General features: G+C 37.3%; 1 protein-coding gene across 3 annotated transcripts in view; it reads right to left on the bottom strand.

Annotated features, from left to right (window-relative positions):
• Nucleotides 1–12,827: 12,827 nt before the first annotated feature.
• Nucleotides 12,828–22,391, bottom strand: part of grm5b (glutamate receptor, metabotropic 5b) — a 63,943-nt gene continuing 54,379 nt past the window's right edge. Inside the window, exons 4-8 of one of the 3 annotated variants that reach the window (XM_067364549.1) lie at nucleotides 20,748–20,994; nucleotides 20,352–20,520; nucleotides 18,714–18,840; nucleotides 15,257–16,196; nucleotides 12,828–13,770 (exon numbers count right to left, since the gene is read on the bottom strand). In XM_067364549.1, the coding sequence (XP_067220650.1) occupies nucleotides 12,828–13,770; nucleotides 15,257–16,196; nucleotides 18,714–18,840; nucleotides 20,352–20,520; nucleotides 20,748–20,994 (2,426 nt within the window). The remainder of the gene's footprint in view (nucleotides 13,771–15,256; nucleotides 16,197–18,713; nucleotides 18,841–20,351; nucleotides 20,521–20,747; nucleotides 20,995–22,391) is intronic. The other 2 variants (XM_067364550.1, XM_067364551.1) reach the window with 2 other exon arrangements.

Raw genomic sequence — 22,391 nt, 5'->3', positions numbered from 1 at the left:
GGGTGCACTTCAAATGAACAGCTGTGTGTGTGTGTGTGTGTGTGTGTGTGTGTGTGTGTGTGTGTGTGTGTGTGTGTGTGTGTGTGTGTGTGTGTGTGTGTGTGTGTGTGTGTGTGTGTGTGTGTGTGTGTGTGTGTGTGTGTGTGCTTCTGAAGTGGTCTTATATGTGATTAGTGTGATCACCACACATTTTCATGGTGCGTGTGTGTGTGTGTGTTTGAATGACATGTGATCTCGGGGTCTTGAATTCAAACGTGTTGCTGTTCATTGCTCTCGCCCACACGTAATTACATAAGCTTGCCATCTGCTGTCACTCCAGTACAGTGTTAAAACACACAGATGCATCTCACACCAACACCTACTATTTCTATAGTACACAGTATGCATTAATATGTAATTTTTCTGTATGAGAAGGTGCATCTGTCACAATGCAGTGCATTTCAAGTGTGATGCATAAACCAGAAAGTAATATTAAAGGGGACTTATAATGCTCCTTTTCACAAGTCTCTGGAGTCTCCAGAATGTGTCTGTGAAGTTTCAGCTCAAAATCCCCCACAGATCATTTATTATAGCTTGTCAAATTTGCCCCTATTTGGGTGTGAGCAAAAACAAGCCGTTTTTGTGTGTGTCCCTTTAAATGCAAATGAGCTGCTGCTCCAGAAGAGGTCGGAGCTTTAACAACAACAAAGCTAGAGAATCTCACACAGCCAAAATGAGGATTGTCAGTAACGGTGTTCAGCCTTACATTGTTCAAACCGGAGTCGACACTGATGGGGAGACTCAGGAAGAAGTTACAACTTTTAGACGTTTCTGAATGGTTAGTGGACAAATTTATGTAGTTGCTGTGGAGTTGATTCAACTCATCCACTAGCATGTGCCGTCATGTTAATCTTTTGTGTTGAATTGACCCTCGTTTGTGAAGCAGTCCGGCGTAAAATGACGGCATGACAACAACACTCTACTACAACAACTCTTCCTCTTCTCTAAAGCAGACCAACATGGCCCCGCCCCCTTTGTTGTGTGTTCTCGAGGGCGGGGTTTATGTAAATGTTAGGGTTTGTGTCACTGACCCAGGAAGTAGCTCGTTGTAGTCCCTACCAGTCATTTGTTGTAGTCCTTAAACAGCATATTCTGTAAAAGAAAATATCTCCCTTTGCATTGAACTTTGAGCGTTGTAACTTTGCAGATGTTGTTTATGATCAAACAGCAACATTACACACTAACTAAAGTTAAAAAAGTGAAATGAGTTTTAACATCTCTGTCTGGAATAGATTATTTGATCACACTGCCAAAAGTAAATGCATTTTTACACTAAATGTAATTAAAAATGCAAGGAACTGTATTTATAACTTGCTAAGTAAGGTCATGTGACCTCGACACTCCACTATTGTACATACTGCATATATATATATATATATATATATATTCCATGTCGTAAGCAGGATGCTAGTACATGTTGAACATACTGAAGCCGTTCTTGCTTTGCATGTTCAGTCACATGAGTTTGCCGTGTGTGTGTGTGTAGTGCTGATAAATGAGCTTGGAAGTGAAACACACAGCAGAAATGATGGAGTGCACGGCTGGTCTGCTGGTTAATGATTTGGGCTGGTAAAATAAAGGTCTCATGCAGTGCGAGAGTTCGATCTCCATCATGAGTGAGAAACAAAAGCTGGTTACACTTTATTTTACAGTGCCGTAGTTACATTGTAATTACTTAAATAAGTACTGAGTACTATTAATTAACTACATGTACTTACTATAGAGATATAGTTAGGGTTAGGGTTTGGTTTAGGGTTAGTTACTTGTAATTATGTATAATTTACCGTTATTACTGTTGTAAGTACATGTAGTAACATGTAACTACAGCACTGTAAAATAAAGTGTTACCCAAAAACTCCAGCGAAGCTGTTTATGCAGCCGCTTTGCAGCACAGCACTTTTGAGGAAAAGACCTCTTCTACATGAAAAATACTCAAAACAACAAATAAATTAGTATCCGTCTCTTGTTCTTCAGCTGATCTAGAGCTGTTAGAAAAACAATAATCATTTTTGCAGTTCCATTCATTGATGCTAGTGAACAGAAATTACACATTTTAGCTTTAAATTATGAGTATCTTGGTTGTCATTTATATTTCCAATATTTTTTTTTTCGGCCCCAAGGCCAGACTCCTCCATCTAAAGGTTTGGGCAATAACAACAGATGAATAATATCTGTTTATAAAGCTCAAATCCATTGACAGCATTGAAACTTTTCAAATGGCTGCAGGCGACATCCTTCACATCAACACACTTTCAATCCTCCCCCACAGAGGGAGATTTTTCAAATATTGTCCCCCGCTTTCTTTCTATGTGAATTTTGGTTTATTTATATATTTCATGAATGCTTCAGATTTGTCAAGTCACAAGGGCACAGAGGGGCGAAAAAACCTAAATGGTGGTGCACGGCTCTACAGGAGCCAAGGGTTTTAAAGATGCCAAGCTTGTTCGATGCTCAGAGTCTTTAAAAGAGAATGAAAACTGGATAGTGGAAGCTACCGCCCACTTCTACACAAGCCACGGCATGTGTATGTGTGGGGGTGAGAGCAAGACATTTGTTTGAGTGATGGAAAATCATACTGACGCGCTTTCATTCATATGTTTATCAGTCTGTCGCCGCTTCAGAGTTTGAGTATTTTTCTGCTGAACTGAAACTATTCTTACGTAAATTGTCAAATTCAATTCACTGCGACAATTTACGTAAGAATGGTTGCACGAACAATTCGCACACAATCTCATTCTGAGATGAATGAGGCTCATTGTGGAGTCTGGTGGCTATGAGCTCTGATACGGGGAAATACAACAACAGTCTTTATTCAATAGCGTCGTATTTAAGCAGTCAACCAATAATAACGGATTGCACTGGAGCCAACTTATGCTGCAATATCTCAGACGTTCAGAAGAAGATGGAAGATGATGTGTAACAGCAATGCACATTTATTGAGCACTTCCGCCACTATAAGATTGTTTACTGTTTTACACATTGTTCAGATGTTTGTTTGAGGTTTGATTATCATACAATATAGGAACTTTCATTTACTGATGTATTTATTTGTTTAAAAGTGATCATTAACCAGCTTTCTTGTAGCTCAAACAGTAGAGCATGCAATGTTAAGGTCATGGGTTCGATTCCCAGAGAATGCATGATGATATATATGCCTTGAATGCATTGTTACATACAAGTCGATTTAGATAAAAGCAGATACCGAATGCATAAATAACTCACCCTGTGTGTAACAGAGGCCAGCTAAGAGCTGTGCAGGTAAACCTCACTCCCCTGGCCTCAAGGTGACGCTAGAGGTTGTGGTTTTTTGCGTCCTTGTTGGTGTTTGTTCGAATCCCGCTCAAAGCGGGTCCAAGTAGGACCAATTAGACATTGGTGCCGTGACCCAGATGGGAGTGAGGTTTAAGGCACTGATATAATTCAAACGAAATCGAAGAACGAACTGATGTGATGTCATTTTGAACAAAATCAGCCTGAAGTTCATTTGGAGTTTGTTTTGGAAGTTTGAAAACAGCTTGCCAAAGCGAACTTTCTGGAAAAGTTTGCTTCGGCTGGTAAACACCTTTGGACTACCATTGGTCCATGGCCATTACGTAAGGTAGGTGTGCGCTGAGGCTCCGCCTTCTTTCACTCGGAAAATCATACGTCCGCGAATGAAAACATGAACACTGGAGAGCTGCTTTATAGTAGGAAACGAAGTTGTACTTCTGATGAAATGAGAGACTGACACTGTTTTTCATGTTTAATATGGTAAAGCTGCCTGATTTTTAGCAATCTGGGGCCGTATTCACAAAACATTTTATCTTACCACTAAGAGTTCTCCTAAATAGCAGTAAAAGTTCTTAGCTAAGAGTTTTCTCTTAAAACCTATTCACAAAGCTGCTGAGACCAACTTTTACTAAGGAATAGACTGAAGTCTTAAGCTAAGAGTAAGGGCGGGGTTGACCTCGTTGCTATGGAGTAAACACACAGTGATTGGCTGATGGGGGAGGAGTCAGCGATTTAATCATAGAAATATTGTAGAATGAGGTGTCATGTTTCCACATTAAAATAAAGGTTTTAAAATACAAATGTTGCCCTATTCAAATAAATATTTTTAATAAAACTGTTGCCATATTCAAATAAAGGTTTTAAAATGTAGGCTAAGTTAAACTAGTATAAATATAGTTAATTGTGGACCGCCTCTTGGATGTCTTCATCTCAAGAGAATGCAAAATGCAAGCGACAAATTATGTTTTAAACAAAATTTGGGAGAAACACATTCAAACGGTCTATCTAATCAGCTTGAGAGGAGGAATATATATACAGAGACAAGAGCCGACTCGCCTATAGTTACCTCGACAGTTTTCTGCACCCCATTCCTCTCGGCTGGGGATACGGGGAGAACTTTGGTTTTGGGCTAAATTTCAAGCTCGGAGTCCTCAATCCCCTTGGACAGCACACCAAATACGCTTATTATTATTTATTTATTTTATATTTATATATATATATATATATATTTTTTTTTTTACTGTATTCAATAATTTGTAAATGTGAACTCATGAAAACCATTGCCACAGGTAATCAGACAATATTTATTTATTTGTTAAAGTTTTTTTTGGCGTCTCATCATAGATTCAAATCTATAAATAAAAATGTATTGCATTTATGAAGAAAGAGTTCAGCACCTAAGGCTCAATCGCTATTCCCTCAATGGTGTTCAGTGTCTTTGTGTGGATTAGGATTGTTTGTGATTTGGTCTCAGTGACTTAGAAGTCCTCTTGACGATTCCTAACGTTTCACAGATTTAGGAGCTAGTTTTAGTGCTAAAATGCTTTGTGAAATACTCTTAGAGCAAAAATTTAGGACTCCTAAAATTAGAACTGACACACCCATTATTTTTAAGAGTTTTTCCTAAATTGACAATTAAGGAGCTACTTTTAGCCTTAAGATGTTTTGTGAATACGGCCCCTGTTTTATAAAGTGTTATAATATAAATGTGACGTGACTTTACTGGAGAGCCGAATTACAGAGCTCATGCAAACAAACATATCGTCGTTGCCATGATCAGATGCTTTTCTTATGCTTTATTAAAAAACTCTTGCTAGTTTCTCAAACTGTTGCTGTTGTGTTTATTTTGTTACTGAGAGGAAAGCATGCAGCATTTTTAAATATTCATCTAACCGTCGCTCTCAGCAGTGTGGGTGGTGTCAGATGTTTTATTACAGTCTATCACAGCTCACGTATTTAGAACTTTGTTTTACTCCTAGTGAAGAACGGAAAAGAACTCCGCTTGAAGTATATCGGGGGCCTTTAGGGGGAGTGGCATAGTGTTGAGGGCAGGGAACAGAACTCTACCGAAGGAGAACATGATTTCTACCTTGTGGATTTCAGCATGAAGTTGGAAGTTTGGGACTTTAAAGGGAACCTATTATGCCCCTTTTCACAAGATGTAATATGCGTCTCTGGTGTCTCCAGAATGTGTCTGTGAAGTTTCAGCTCAAAATCCCCCACAGATCATTTATTATAGCTTGTCAAATTTGCCTCTATTTGGGTGTGAGCAAAAACACGCCGTTTTTGTGTGTCCCTTTAAATGCAAATGAGCTGCTGCTCCAGAAGAGGGCGGAGCTTTAACAGCTCAACAACAACAAAGCTGGAGAATCTCACGCAGCCAAAATGAGGATTGTCAGTAACGGTGTTCAGCCTTACATTGTTGTCGACACTAATGGAGAGACTCAGGAAGAAGTTACAACTTTTAGACGTTTCTGAATGGTTAGTGGATAAATTTATGTAGTTGCTGTGGAGTTGATTCAACTCATCCACTAGCATGTGCCGTCATGTTTATCTTTTGTGCAAATCCACTGTTGAATTGACCCTCGTTTGTGAAGCAGTCCGTTGTAAAATGATTTGCGCAAATATATAACTTTACAGACTTTCTTCCTTCATAAATGAAATTCAGCCATGGTGTCCTCATTGGCTCAGATGCCAGGAGTCTATGGAGACTCTTATGTTTGCTGGTACATCCAATAACAGAACATTTGTAATGTTTTTTGATGAAATCTGGAACAGCGCATTTGGAGAATCTTCATGATTTCTGGGGATTATAAAAAAAGGACTGAGACTGAGGCAGATTTGTACTAGTATAGGCTGGTTATTTACACACACATCTGTGCTCAAACACCTTATAAAAGTGAATTTTGCATAATAGATCCCCTTTCAGTTCCGCTTTTCCAAGTAGGAAAAGTCGACACAGCAGTCTCAGAGACAGGTGGATTTAATCCATGTTTTTAATAATGATTGGAAAGATTTCATACCACACCACAATGGTTTCCATGTCAAGAAAAAGGAAAAATGTTTTTGTACAGCTGTAAGCATTTTCTCACATTTTTATTTTCCCCACAAAGCTGCAAGAAACTGGAATATCAACAAATGTCAACAAAAGTCATCTGCAGTACCACATCAATGATGATCAACATTCTACAGAATCTCTACGTCAGAGAATCAGCAAACACAAGTCCCAATATATAGATATAGATATAACAAAAAATAGAACCGATCACTTGAGAGCAAAGAATTATACACAAAAAAGAAGTTAGCACTTGAGATGGAGTCACAGAGTTGGTTTCGTCCTTCAGTCATGAACCTGCGCGACACAGTCAGAACGTGTCCTGTAATGATTGTGTTTCACACAGTACCACTAACAAAAGATCTCATGTACTCCAGCAAGCATCACGAAGTAGCAAAATGTAAACATCAATGTGAGTCTACTATAGGCAGCAACATTGACATTCAACCCAGAGCTCCGACAAATGTATCTGTCATGTTCATAAACCCACTTAATGAAGAGAAACCCGCAAACAGAAACTGAGAAAAAAGAAGAAATCGCCTTCCGGGGGAGATTTATTAATATTTCACAGGGTCTTTCAAGCATCATGTTTTTGATCTCGCCGAATGAAATTTAAGCCTTTCCTGACAAACCGCAGCTGCTTCCTAATGTACCGCAATAAATCTGAATAATCTCTCCGGCTGTTCCCGTGTACCTGTAGCAAAACACTAAAGCCTATTACCAAAATGACACGCACGTTATATATCATCTGGAATATTACACAGATTTGTGATTTAATTTGACCCCTGATTTATGTTATAAAAGCAAACAAAAACAAAGAGAAAGGATGAATTACGCTAACCACAGTATTTTCTCTCAGCCTTTCAGCGATATGACGGCAGCTAACTGAGTTTTACGAGATTTTAAAACCATATTCTTTTGATCATCTTAAAGTATTACATAAAAAGATCACAATCGTACGTTCTCGCACGTCAGCAGTCCGTTCATCTAACAAACACTATCCTAATCAGGCACGATTGGACAAGATTCAAACGACAAACATTATTAGTCTTATCTGCTGCACAATCATAGAAGATATTTGATACCTAATATACATTTTCGGACCGATGAGGTGTCACAACACCGCAGAAATTGACAGTCAGACTTACCGGAAGATTTTATTGTGTCACGCCTGGTTAGGAGGAATTTATGGTTTTATAATCATATACTCATTATTGTAATGTTATTAGTATTGCTACAAAATATCTGGTCAGTACTTAATTAAATATATAACAAAAATAAATTCATAAAAGAGCAAATAATTCAAATGCACTATATTTTTTAAATAAAATAAATCTATTTTATTTTTAGGAGAAAATGTGGCTGAAGTAGGCCTAGATATGTGGATTATGGACGCTTGTTTCCGCCACGGAATAAAAAATAAAAAAGTTAATTTCAACTTGCAATTGCAATTCAGTGAAAAAAAAAAGTTTGAATTGTGAGATGTTTTTTTTATGGAAGAGGATTAGGGCCAAGCAATAATAAAAAAAATAAAACCATCTCGAGATTAAAGTTGACAAATTTAGAGAAAAAAATAGTTAAATTTCGAAAAAAAAGTCGAGATAAAATGTAGAGAATAAAGTCATTAAATTACGAGAAACAAGTCGTTAAATTACGAGAACAAATTCGTTAAATTATGAGAAAAATGACGTTAAATTTAGAGAAAAAAATCATTAAATTTAAAAAAAAAAGTTGAGATAAAATGTAGAGAATAAAGTCATTAAATTAAGAGAAACAAGTTGTTAAATTACGAGAACAAATTCGTTAAATTATGAGAAAAATGTCGTTAAATTTCGGGGAAAAAATCATTAAATTGAGAAAAAAATCGTTAAATTTCGACAAAAAAGTCGAGATAAAATGTTGAAAATAAACTCATTAAATTACGAGAAAAAAGTCATTAAATTACGAGAACAAATTCGTTAAATTATGAGAAAAATGTCATTAAATTTCGAGAAAAAAAATCATTAAATTTCGAGAAAAAAATCATTAAATTTCGAGAAAAAAGTCGAGATAAAATGTTCGAAAACGAGAAAAACTCATTAAATTACGAGAAAAAATTCTTTAAATTACGAATTTGTTCTCATAATTTAACAACTTTTTTCTCGTAATTTAATGAATTTATTCTCAACATTTTATCTCGACTTTTTTCTCGAAATTTAATGATTTTTTTCTCGAGATGGTTTTATTTTTTTATTATTGCTTGGCCCTAATCCTCTTCCATAGTTTTTAGTGTAGACAGAAGCATTGATTTGTAATGAGAGTGATCTAGTTTGGAAACGTTGTGATGTGTCCGGTATGTAGACGCGGCCTGAATTCCCCGAAATATGATGTCAGAGACGGAGGAAGATTTCTCGTTCACAGAAAGATTAGAAAACTTCATGTGGCACAAATATTGTCTAAAGCCGATGTGCTTTGTATATGCGTATGGTTTGTATTGCTTTGAGTCCCAAAGTCTGGTATATTTATAATATATATTTATAATATATATAAAAAGAATACTCATCACCATAAAAACGATTCATATCATTATGTTACGAAAAACACACATTTCGGCCCTTCTCCCTCCCCTCCCCCCTTTGGCACTAAAAGCTCTATTAAGATAAATATTACTTGTAAATTTCTCTTTTTGTTTTTCATATAATTGCTAGACACTTGAGTAGCCTCACATTCATCTAAGCACGTTCTGTACACAAGGGAATGGTAAGAAAAGACATCTTTAGACTCTGTTATTTCATCCTCATGTAATCCGTGTAAAATTACTGCTATTCTTCAGGTGTAACAATAAGCCACTGTTAAAACTTTACTAAACTTGTTGCTGTCCGCATGCCCTTGATATTTACACAATCAATAGGAATGACCAATTAGAATGGCTTCATGGTGAACACAACTCATTTATGATTCAAAACCTGATGATAGATAGATAGATAGATAGATAGATAGATAGATAGATAGATGATAGATAGATAGATAGATAGATAGATAGATAGATAGATAGATAGATAGATAGATAGATAGATAGATAGATAGATAGATAGATAGATAGATAGATAGATAGATAGATAGATAGAGGAAAAGAAACTGTTTAGTTACATCTTTAAGATGACATAAAAAAGCCCTTCTGCTAGAGAAAAGTAGAATTTAAAGTCAACATGAAATGGTATCTGCAGCCCATTATATGACATTTGTTTTGAGGCCAAGTTGTTTTTCTTTAGACCCACGTGCACAGATAAATTTGTTCAAAATAACACCAGGAATGTGTTTTAAGAAAGTAATAAGGGTGCATTTTCATTCCATGTTGACTTTGGACCAAAATGTTGTTCACTAAATGATTTGAACACCACATGATGAACCACAGTGAACCAGTTTGTTAGGGGTGATATGATGCGAGTTCACCCACTTCCATGTTACAAAATTGAATTTGTTTCTACTTAGTTCATGTTCAGAGTGTCATTCACTAGTTTGCTTTAACAAAAAAGTAATAAATAAAATAAAAAAGTACCATGGTATTCTTGGAAGTACAATGGTATTACCATCTGATACCATCACTGTAACATGGTGCCACGTGCACGTTTTGGCAAGATGTGTTATAGATCTGGCCCCAGAGTTTGGTCCCACAATTAAATAAAATTAAAAAAAAAATAATAATAATATAAAAAACAACATGAAGGTAAATATTATAAAAACATGTCCAGTTCACAGTTCACCCCAAAATTAAATAGAATAAATAAATAGATATGATAACTGAATAAATGAATGGATGTATTTTTAATTGAATAAATACAAAATAAATACATCTATTTGTTTATTTAATATAAATAAATAATGAAGGATCTAAAGATTCTCAATAGCAACCTGTGTGTGTGTGTGTGTGTGTGTGTGTGTGTGTGTGTGTGTGTGTGTGTGTGTGTGTGTGTGTGTGTGTGTGTGTGTGTGTGTGTGTGTTACTTTAAAACAGCAAACATTCATCTGTGTTTTATTTTCTTTCTTTTTTTTTTAATATGATTTAATGGTTACACTTTATTTTAAGGTGATGTACTTACTCAAATAAGTACTAAGTAAAATTAATGAACTACATGTATTCCATATAGAGTTACGGTTAAGAATAGGGTTTAGTTTAGGGTTATTTACTTATAATCAGTGTTGGGGAATATTACTTTTAAATGCAATGCAACATTGCGTTACTCCTTAAAAAAGTAACTAATTGTGTTACTTAGTTACTTTTTACAGAAAGTAATGTTAGGTTACATTTGCGTTACTTTTTCTCCTCTGGGCTGGGTTGTTTGTTTCTTTGTTTTTATAACAACAAAAAAGTCCTATTTTTGGCAAATGTATAGACCGTTTGAATAAGCCTCAGGCTGAAGGAAATGCAAATTCACGCCTGTACAGTAGAGGGCGCAACTCAAACAAACAAGTCTTTCAGCTGTGCTGCCATTCTGGAATACAGAAGAATAGGACGCAGGAGAAGAAGTAAATGAGTAAATGCATGCTCACATTTAGTCTAGAACTAGTCTAAAATAGCCGTCATGTTCACACAGTGCACACGACGCCTCTGTACTCCTGATTTTTCTCAACATGTGGAGAAAGAGAGTTGTCAGTAGAGTTGTCAGTCAATAAATGGGAAAACAAAGTAACTTGCATTACTTATTTGAAAAAGTAACTCAGATATTTTGATGTAAATTTAAAAGTAATGCGTTATGTTACTATTTACTTGAAAAAAGTAATCTGATTACATAACACATTACTTGTGTTACCCCCAACACTGCTTGTAATTATGCATAATTTACTGTTATTGCTATAGTACGTACATGTAGTAACGTGTAATTACGTCACCTTAAAATAAAGTGTTGCCAATTTAATTTAATAATCATTTATAATCATTTATGTATTTAGTTGTAATTTGATTGATCATTTATTCCTATTATTATTATTTGAGTTATATAATTTGATCATTTTATTATTATTATTCATTTGTTATTTTATGATTTTATATTACTTACTTTACTTATCTTGCTCTTGCAGTGTTTGCTATTGTTGTTTTTTAGGGGATGTTTGTCTTCACGAGTAAGAGGTAAGAGAATGTCTCCATTTCAAGGTTTTTAACATCACAGGACGATGTTGTGAAGCAGTAATTATCCATTGTTTTTGCTTTGCTATAATAATAACACTTGTTGGATTTGTACTGGTCAGATGAAGTCTGAGCATTGAAACATCCAGGCGGAGTCTGAGCATCAAAACATACGCAACTATAAGATTATTTCTTCTCTTTTTATTATCACTTTGTCTCCTGTTTCGGCTCTTCCCTGGCTTTCTCAGTCAAACTATAGAAGACTGATATCTTCTGGCAGGGATTCAGCGTCCTGGGTCAGATATCTGATATTTCTGACGCTCCATCCAATCTAACAATAAATAAAATCTACTTATTTATATTTGTACAAATAAATCTTTTTTTTTCATAAATAAACATAAATTTTACTCAAAAGGAATTAAGCCTGTTAATTATTAAGCCTAAAATTATTGCATTGTAACATTATTTTCATGTATTTTCAAATAATGACCCAATATATCTATCCCAAAATAGGTTTCTTTATCTATAAGCAGAATTTTTTTCTTTCTCCTGATTTTGGGGTGAAATGTAATCTTGACAGGTTTCATGAGATTCACCCAAATATGCTCTGTTCCTGAAAAAAGGCAAGTAGAAAGAGGGGAAAAGCTGGAAGAATTAAGAGAAAAGGGAGAGATAAAGGAGATGAGAAAATCATGGACAATGACTGAGGTGTCTGAATATCGGTCTGTTTGCTCTCTCTCTCTCTCTCTCACACACTGTCCTGTGGTACATCAAACAAAGCACTTTGTTCAAAGATTGCGTTTGAATCTTGGAAAGCATCGGGGACGTCACCTCGGACTCTTGAATTATTACAGTGTACCAGCAGTCGTGTACGAGTGAAAGATTACGCAACATGTAATTATACAGGCTTTTCCCTTTGCTGCCGTGTCTTTTTCCAGCCCTTAATAATCTCATTGTTTGATGATAAAAGTAGCAAAAAAGGCTCGTAATGTCCGTGTCTGGGAACATCCCTGTGATGTTCGTGAATCTCCCTGTGTGTTCGTTTCCCCCCCATCCTTTCGGGAGCACACCAACATATTGTAGTCCTCATAGAAACAGCACTAATTAGATGAAAGCCATGTTTGTTTAAGGCCACTACCAAAATAGACCAACGGAACGCCAAACTAGACGAACGATTGTGATTCTACTGCAGGTCTGATGTTGGAGATATTTCTCTGCAGGGGCGACAGAGCCCTGTTTTGCACTGGTCCGAAGGTGAGAACATGTAAACACACACACTCAAGCCGTGTCCGTCACGGCCGGCATTAATTACGCCATTCAGTGCTCCAATCTTCGTTCTGTTGTCCGCCGTGCTGGTCCTCATAATGAAGACGAACTCTGGCTGTAGTGGCGAAGCACCAGGCACTCGTATTTTGGGACGGGTGGAAGTGCGGACGTTTCGACATCCGAAGCGGGAGAACTTGGCGAGCCGCTACCCGACCCTACGGAGTCCCTGAAGGGGGAGGGCGGAGTCAGCGCTAGCAGTTCCTCAAGCTCCGGCTGATTGGACGGCGACTCCAGAGCCGAGGACACACACACCTTTAGCTCCTTCCCACTGGTCGTGGGTGACGTTTTGAGCCGCGATGAACCGGGAAGGTGGCAGGATGGGGCGGGGCGACCCACGTTAGACTCCACCGGTGGGAGGGGCTGGATTTCGGCGTAGGTCGTCATCGTGGTCGGCATGGAAATCTCTCGGGACAGGCGGTAGGGCGGAGGGCAGCAGGGTTCCTGCGCGTGAGCAGAAGCGCTGGTGGACAAACCCACAGCGCTCCCTGGAGGAGAACTGGTGAGCATCATGCTGTTGAGCTCGCTGATGTTGGCGGTGAAACGGTTCACCACGCAGCTAATCTGCTCCATCAGAGAGCCCTGCGACGCACTTCCGCCACCGCACGATGAGTTACCGCGATGCGGAGGCTGACACATGTACGTGGAGACGCTCATGACTTGGGCGTCATTGCTTTGCGCTAAAGAAATACTCGCTCTTTGGGTCACGGTGCTGATCGGCGAGGGTGTTTGGGGCCGGTAGCTGATGGGGTAGCGCTCCTCCGCTTCGGTGACCTCGTAGAGCATCTTGTTGTTACTGCTGTCGGTGTTGATGTCGCTGCCTCCGCAGTAGCGTCCCTCAGACGTTTTGGAGAAAGGTTTGATCACGGCCGTCTGATTGCTTTCGCGCTTCTTAATGTGGAAGGAGAGACGCTGCCACAGGTGGCTGCCTTTGGAACTGCACTCATTCTGGGCCCAAGTCACCGACTTCCCATTAGAGCTGAAACAGCAATTAAAATAATATTCACAGTTAAAAATGGTTGCAAACAACTATCTATCTATCTGTTAGAGGTGCACGATTCTGGATAAATTTAGAATCACGATTTTTTTTTCAAATAGGCTACTTTCACACTGTCAGGTTTTGGGATTGTCAACCGCATTTACTTACAGGTGTGAGTCTCAAAATGTCTCGTTCAAACAGCAACTTATTCGAGATGCTGTCTGTATGAACGTGCAACGAGAGTCAAGCCCGTATTCTCTTACTAGTAACCACTTACTAGGACCATGACAGAGTCCAATTGAGCCACTAGTTTGTCAGATCTTCATTAACTATCAGAAGCTTCGATGTAAACATGCACCCTTTGCAGTGTCTCGCGCATGACACGGCATTTGAGTCACGCATACAACACAAAACTGACAGGAGCTGCTCCGGTGACTGGATCTAAAATCTTTGGATGACACACAGCTTATATCATTGCTGCAAGTTTCTGAAAGTGAAACCACACACATGAAACCTCTTGACGTGACAGACAGCTACTTGTCCAGTCCGGTTCTGTTCGGTTTTCCAAGAATACGGTTGTGAGTCCTGAAAATTGACAGGTGTGAGTTTGGTTTTTGAATGCGGTTGTCGCTCCCGTAAATAACCGAACTGTGTGTGAACGGAACCGTGTTAAGGACTCAAATACAGGACTGACAACTGTATTCTGCTGCTGTGTGAAACTAAACAAAATAACATATAGGCTCTGACGAAATGTTAATCGCTACAGTCTATTTAATTGTGTTTAATTAACCTGAATGAATTATAGAAAAAAAGATCAGTTTGAATGAATGGATTCAATAACTCACTCATAAATACTTCACTTAGTTCATTACTGTATGAATCAGCATTTTTGAACAAATCTTTTGAATGAATGATTCAATGACAAATACATTTTCATAAACCGTCACTTACTGGTGTAACGATGTAATCGGTATTTGAAGCGCCGAATGGATGTTTGATTTGAGATAGTGATCTTTTAACGATTAATCACGCAGATCTATCTATCTATCTATCTATCTATCTATCTATCTATCTATCTATCTATCTATCTATCTATCTATCTATCTATCTATCTATCTATCTATCTATCTATCTATCCATCCATCCATCCATCCATCCATCCATCCATCCATCCATGCAGTGTATCTGAACAGAGATTATGTGGTAAACAGTCAGGCGGTGTGAGCAGACACTTAATACATTCATTTCAATAATCACAGGTCATCTAAGGTAAACACTCTCTTTTTATGGATGTCAATAACTTAACAGCCCCATCATTACCACCGAAGACGTGCACTGACTGTCATTACAACAGCAGGGCATCTCGTTTCATTTTCACAGAACCAACCTGAAATTTGAACACTATTCTTTTCTTGCTATGAACATACCACTTTCCTTTTACGCAATGCAAATCTAGTATTTCATTGCTGCACAATTTAACACACACCTGAGCGTCTCTCCTGACGAGCCTCGTCTCTTCCACAGGTTGACCAGGCTGCTGGATCGGCTGGCCGCGGATGATGATTTTCCATCTCCCACGTGCATGCGCACCACCGTCGATGTAGTGAACGCGCTGCGGACGTTCCTCTCCGGTTTAGCGAGGATAATGTAAACCTTCGGCACAAACATGCAACACAGAGCTACGGTGGCGCTCAGACTGACGGAGAAGCACATGGTGATGGTCTTGTAGTTTGAGCCGAAGTAAATGGGTACAAACGCCAGCCAGATGATGCAGGTGGTATACATGGTAAAGGCGATGTACTTCGCTTCGTTAAAATTGGCCGGAACGTTGCGCGTCTTGAAGGCGTAGAAGGTGCAGCTCATGATGAGGAGGCCGTTGTAGCCCAGTGGCGCCACCACACCCAAGTTGGTAGTGTTGCAGATGAGGTTGACCTCGCGGATGGAGGGATAGGCGTGGATGACGTCGGGAGGCTCCATCACGAAGAGCGCCACGATGATGCCCAACTGCAGGAGGATAAGTAGGAAGGCAATCACCAGCTGGGCGCAGGCGCTCATGAAACGAGGTTTCTTGGTGCAAATTTTCTTTTTGCTGCCAGCCAGAATCCGAGCGATGCGATTGGTCTTGGTGACAAGGGCTGAGTAGCTCATGGCAGGTGACAGGCCGATGCCCAGCCGCTGCAGGTAGCAGTATATCACGTGAGGTTTGGCGATAAGACAGAAGGTGCAGAGGTACCCCAGACAGATCCCCGCCAGAATGATGTAACACAGCTCACGACTGGACGACTTCACCACGGGAGTGTCACGATAGATGATGAAGATGGAGGTGACGAAGAACGTGGCCATCAGGCCCAAGCAGGAGAAGACCACAGCTGCGATTGGCTCAGGGTCGCCCCACCTCAAATACTCCACTGGGATGGGGTCACATCCTAAAATAAATGAAGAGAAAGAGAATTAGTGGCGCTTGTAATATTTTTTTCCAAATGCCTGATTATTGGATAAGGATTTTTAAATATGATTATATAGAAATTGCATTTAAAGGGATAGTTCACACAAAAATGAACATTTCTTTCTTCTGTTGAACACAAAAGAAGACATTTTGAATAATTGAAGAATGTTGGTAACCAAACAGTTGATGGGGCCCATTGACTTCCATAATATTTTTTGCATACTATTCAAGTCAATGGCTACCGTCAACTGTTTGGTTATTCACATTCTTCAAAATATCTTCTTTTGTGTTCAGCAGAAGAAAGAAATGCATACAGGTTTGGAACAACTTGAGGGTGAGTAAATGATGACAGAATTTTCAACTATCCCTTTAACATTTTGTAGTTGAGGAAATATTTTAGAAAAAAATGTTTAAACCAGTTTTATAGTAAATAATAAACCTACCATAAAATGTAACATATATATATATATATATATATATATATATATATATATATATATATATATATATATATATATATATATATATATATATATATAAAAAAATACCTCATCCTTTAATTTATATAATACAGTAAAATATAATATTATACTTGATTACTGATTGTTTTACAGACTTAAAAGACTATTTCTAGTTGATGAAATATTTTAGAAAACAAATAATATTAAAAAAAAAATGTTTTTAGTAGATAAGCATAATATACAAGTAAATGGAATATTTATATTTATTATATAAATATTTACAATAAAAATAAAGTATTTGTATTTTCTAAAATATAAGTATAATATAAATTATATGTAACCCTGGACCAAAAAACCAGTCATAAGGGTCAATTTTATGAAATTGAGATTTATACATCATCTTAAAGATGAATAAATAAGCTTCCTGTTGATGTATAGTTTGTTAGTATAGGCCAATATTTACAACTATTTGAAAATCTGGAATTTGAGGGTGCAAAAAAAAAATCTAAGTATTGAGAAAATCGCCTTTAAAGTTGTCCAAATGAAGTCCTTAGCAATGCATATCCACTCACAAAAATATTTTTTTTTATATATATTTACGGTAGGAAATTTACAAAATATCTTCAAGGATCTTTACTTAATATCCTAATGATTTTTGGCATAAAAGAAAAATTTATAATTTTGACCCATACAATGTATATTGCTTGTATATATGGCTTTTGCTACAAATATACCTGTGGCGACTTATGACTGGTTTTGTGGTCCACATATTATGTAAATTATATTAGATAAAATATTATAACACTCAAAGTGCACGCACATAAAGCAGCCTTTCAGTACTAAATTGAGTTCTTTTTCACTGCTTATTGCACTCAAATACACACAAAATAATGTCATAATGCCAAGTATTCACATGTTATGTGTTATGTCATGTTGGCGAGTTATGTTTTAAGTGAATGTAAACAGTTGAGAAAGAAAACTTATATGTAACAGTATAATGGATCTGTGAGTCAGATCTTAAAGTGACAGCAGCCTAATATACCTGCTGCCAAATTATGAGATAATATTAAAAATATCTATATGGCAGTTTAATGGTATCAATGTCAAAATTGTGTCCAGTGATAATGCTGAGTGGCTAGTAACTTTGGAAAATCACTAGCCACAGTGGCTGGTGGGCAAAAATGTTCATGTCAAGCCCTGTAAGCAAATATTTGTATTATTTGTTATAATAAATATTTTATACCTTTAAGAATTGCACTTTTCCATGGCCAGGAAATCACAACTCCATAGTACATATTGACTTACTATAATCATCATAACATGGCGAAACTACTGTATATAGCAATGTACTGAAACCACCTTAGCAACACCCTGGCAACCACCCATAAAAGCCCTAACATCATAGAGGAAGGTGGTACAAATTCATTTAAAAAGTGTAAAAATATACAGTGCTTGGCTACATTCACTGTATGATTCATCTCATTCTTCTCATTCTGTCTGATGGTATAAATAGGTGGTAATAAAGTGTGTGGGCTGATCACAGAGAGACACATTTGATAAGTTCAACTCATACGATTTTGATGCTGTTAACCTTTTAGCTCAATGACTGTGTGTATCCGTTTTCTCCTGAAATGATTTATTGAAATGCATTTGCTTTCTACAGGACAAATATCTCTCTTTCCTTTTTTCTCTTTCTATTATTGGCAATGTAAGAGAGATGCAAACACACATTTGGCAAATAACTCGTTTTGGTCGTGATTTCGGATCCCAAATGACACTCCATGAAATGTTAGATTTATTTATGTTCGAGTATCCGTGTGTGGCCGGGGCTCCAGCACTTTACAGAATTAGATTTACTAAACTGAATAGAGACGGATAAAACGTGTTACTGAACCCTCAACACACACAAGCCTGAGCAGTGAATTCATGAGAATTGGGGTCAGGCGGATCTGTGTCATCAATCTGATCTCTACAGACGCAGAGCAGTTTGATCGCCGCAGTCTTTTTCCGTCAGGTTTATGTGTTTGTCGACTCACCGGTGAGGTCATGGGTGGGCCACGATCCCAGCTCACACGCGCGACATGTGTACTCGTCAAAAACAAACTCGTTCTCTTTACAGGGAGTGCATGTCCAACAGCAGCTGACCTCTCCTTTACGGATCACCTGCAGATGAGAGAGAAAATCACATGTGACATGCCATCATAATCTCATCAGGTTGTAAAGCAGCGCTTCTCAGCTGGTGGGTCGTGACCCTAAAAGGTTGAAGTCTGCAAATGCAAATAGCAAAATATAGGATAGCAAAACAAATCAACTTTTAAGTTGCACTATTTTATGATCCACCGAATGATATCAGTAAGTCAATTTATGCTTTAGAATAGGCCTGTAATATTGATTAATCACATCTACCTTAAAAGTTTGTGTTTACATAATATATATGTTTATATGTATATATATATATATATATATATATATATATATATATACACAAACATAATATGTATATATATTTTTTTTTGTTTCTAAAATATTTGCATATATTGTAAATATATTGTATATCATTCATTAAAATATTAAATTAATATTAATTCATTCATTATTTTCATATTATCATTATTTCATATTTCAATTCATATTAATTTAAAAAAAATGAAAATACATTTTTTTATAATATTCATGTAGTAAATATAAATATTAGTATGTAGAAACCATTTTTTATTGGCATCAAAAAACAGCAAAAGTCTCAACTTATTTTTACTTTAGGCATCAAGTGGTGATGAAAATACAAAACCAAGATTGTTTATTGTAGATAAGTAAACAAAAAGTCATTTTATATCATTATTATTAAGATTACATTTGTGATGACCCTGAGTGTTAAAACAAAAAGTTAAAATAAAACAATTTGTATTGATTTAACGGTGGTGTGTGATCCCGGACGAGCCCCCAATTTTATTTTATAGCCAGCTCGTTTCAAGCCGCAACATAAAAGAGGGATCACACGCCACCATTCAATCAATGCAAATTGTTTTATTTTCTTTAACAATAACCACAAATAAATAATAAATAACCAAAACATAAGTCTAGGGAAAAATAAAGAAACAAAGTGAATAACAAAGAAACATAACTGTAACAAAATCTTGATGAAAAGCTGCATGATATAAGAAACGTATAAAAAAGAAAAGAAAAAAGAGCCACTCCTGAGAGATCAATCCCACTGAGAGGGCTAACCCAAATGAAAACCCAGAGTCAACTCCCCTAATGATCAATTAACATGGGGAGTGATGCAAAACTCCCAAAGTCTGCCACCAACAGGTAAGGAGAACACTCAGGGTTCTCACAACATTAATGTTGAAATTTTGTGTTTCTAAATGTCTCACCAACTTACACAGATGTCAGCATTGATGGGTTGTGCGAAAGGCTCTCATACTAATAAATCATGACAGGTTCACATGCAGCTATAAATGTGGTTTGTGCCGTGATTACAAAGACCCAAGTCATGTTAATAATTCTGTAAGCTAATGTTTGATTTTCAATATTATTTTGGTTCTGTGCTGAGTCACCACTTGATTTTCAATGTAAAACCAGTTTTACTTCTCACTCTAATACATTTAACCACATGCATAATGCAATTGAGTATGAAACATTATGCAGCTTTACGAGGGTCACTGTTTCCTGACCTTGATTTGACCTTTATCGCAGGGTTCACTGCAGACCGATTTGATAATGTCATCTTTGTTGGGCCAGATCTCGTCGTCATTGATCTGCAGACCGCTGATGTCCCAGCTGCCCACGTTCGTGTAGTCGAAGTAATCTTTCCCCATCTTCTTGAAGTTCATGATGACGTAACTGAGACGTCAAACACACAAACTCCAGTTACATCAGAGCACTATTGATTCAGTGCAATGGAATGAAGATGAATGGAAATGAAGGGTGAATTCATCAAAACGACTGATGCATTGATCCGCTCATTGACGAACTGTCAGTTTGATAGATTGATTATCTTATTTATTGCTTGACTAAGTGGTGCATTGGCTGATTGGTTTGATCGTGGATGAATGGACGGATGCTCCTACCTCCCTGGTGAATCTCCATTCTCGTCAAAATAAATGTTTTCCCCGGTCACTCCGGTGAAGTTGGTCTTCATGAGGAAGTCGAGGAGCTTGGCACCATCAATGGGCCTCATGGCATCACACAGCCCCACCATGCCAGGACACAAAGCTTTCTGCATGTTGTGGAGCCCGTGGGCCATGCTGTAGATGGCGTTGATCACAAAACCCATCTTGGTGTCCTGAGCGTACTGCTGCCGCAGAGAATCTCGCTCTGAGAGAGGAAGAGATTGGGGTTAATGACAGATAATTTGTCTTTTCCGGCTTGTACCCTGTAGGCCGGTCAAATGATGAACTGTGCTAATTTGCTTATGTTCTGTGAAACTGATTTCATGCGGTGGAGAGACCCATATTTCCATCTCAGGGGGTGTCTTTATAGGGCTCATACGGGGTCTTAATCTGCGCAGAGAAGAGCCCTGTGTGAATGACCCTGAGAAACACATCTGAAATTAGATAGGACCCTGATGATAATATCACAATAATATCTCTATAATATAATACCCAAGTTATCCATGATATATTATTTACCAAATTGTTTAGACGATTGGTTCCTTTTAACCATTTAAATCACCTGATCTGGCACAACACTTTTATGTTAGGGCAGTATACAGTACATCTAGTCGAGTTTGTATATTAATAAAATCTTTAATAATAATATTATACCCTAAATTATCCATAATATATTTTCCAAATGGTTTAATTGGAGAATTGTTTCCTTTTAAATGTATAAAAAACAACAACAATTGAATTGACACAATAGTTTTGTGTAAGGTGAGTATACAGTGATTCTAGTCCAGTTTGCATATCAATAATATCTTTAAAATATATCACCTAAATCAACCATATTTCCAAATTGTTTGATCATGTGATTGATTACTTTTAAATGTTTAAAACACCTGATTTGACAATAGTTTTGTGTTAGGTGAGTATAGAGTGCTTTAGTGTTGTTTTACTACATATTGAATCACACTTCACCTTGTTTACAACCATATGTAGTGATTTGAAAGGCAAATTTATTTATATAGCACATTTCATACACAATGGTAATTCAACATGCTTTAAAGAGGACCTATTATGCCCCTTTTCACAAGATGTAATATAAATCTCTGGTGTCTCCAGAATGTGTCTGTGAAGTTTCAGCTCAAAATCCCCCACAGATCATTTATTATAGCTTGTCAAATTTGCCTCTATTTGGGTGTCATGCCGTTTTTGTGTGTGTCCCTTTAAATGCAAATGAGCTGCTGCTCCAAAAGAGGGCGGAGCTTTAACAGCTCAACAACAACAAAGCTGGAGAATCTCACGCAGCCAAAATGAGGATTGTCAGTAACGGTGTTCAGCCTTACATTGTTCAAACCGGAGTCGACACTGATGGAGAGACACAGGAAGAAGTTACAACTTTTAGACGTTTCTGAATGGTTAGTGGATACATTTATGTAGTTGATTCAACTCATCGACTAGCATGTGCCGTCATGTTCATCTTTTGTGCAAATCCAGCATTGAATTGACTCATTTGTGAATGTTAGGACTGGTACACCGTTGTCGCTTGCAAAAACAAAAAATGTAGAAACAAAGATTAAGGGGCGGTAATATTATAATAAGATCTCATTCCTA

This window comes from Chanodichthys erythropterus, chromosome 17, assembly GCF_024489055.1.
Source record: "Chanodichthys erythropterus isolate Z2021 chromosome 17, ASM2448905v1, whole genome shotgun sequence".
NCBI classification, from domain to species: Eukaryota; Metazoa; Chordata; class Actinopteri; order Cypriniformes; family Xenocyprididae; genus Chanodichthys; species Chanodichthys erythropterus.
Note: the sequence above shows the minus strand (reverse complement) of the source record. Positions and strands in the feature narration are given on the sequence as shown.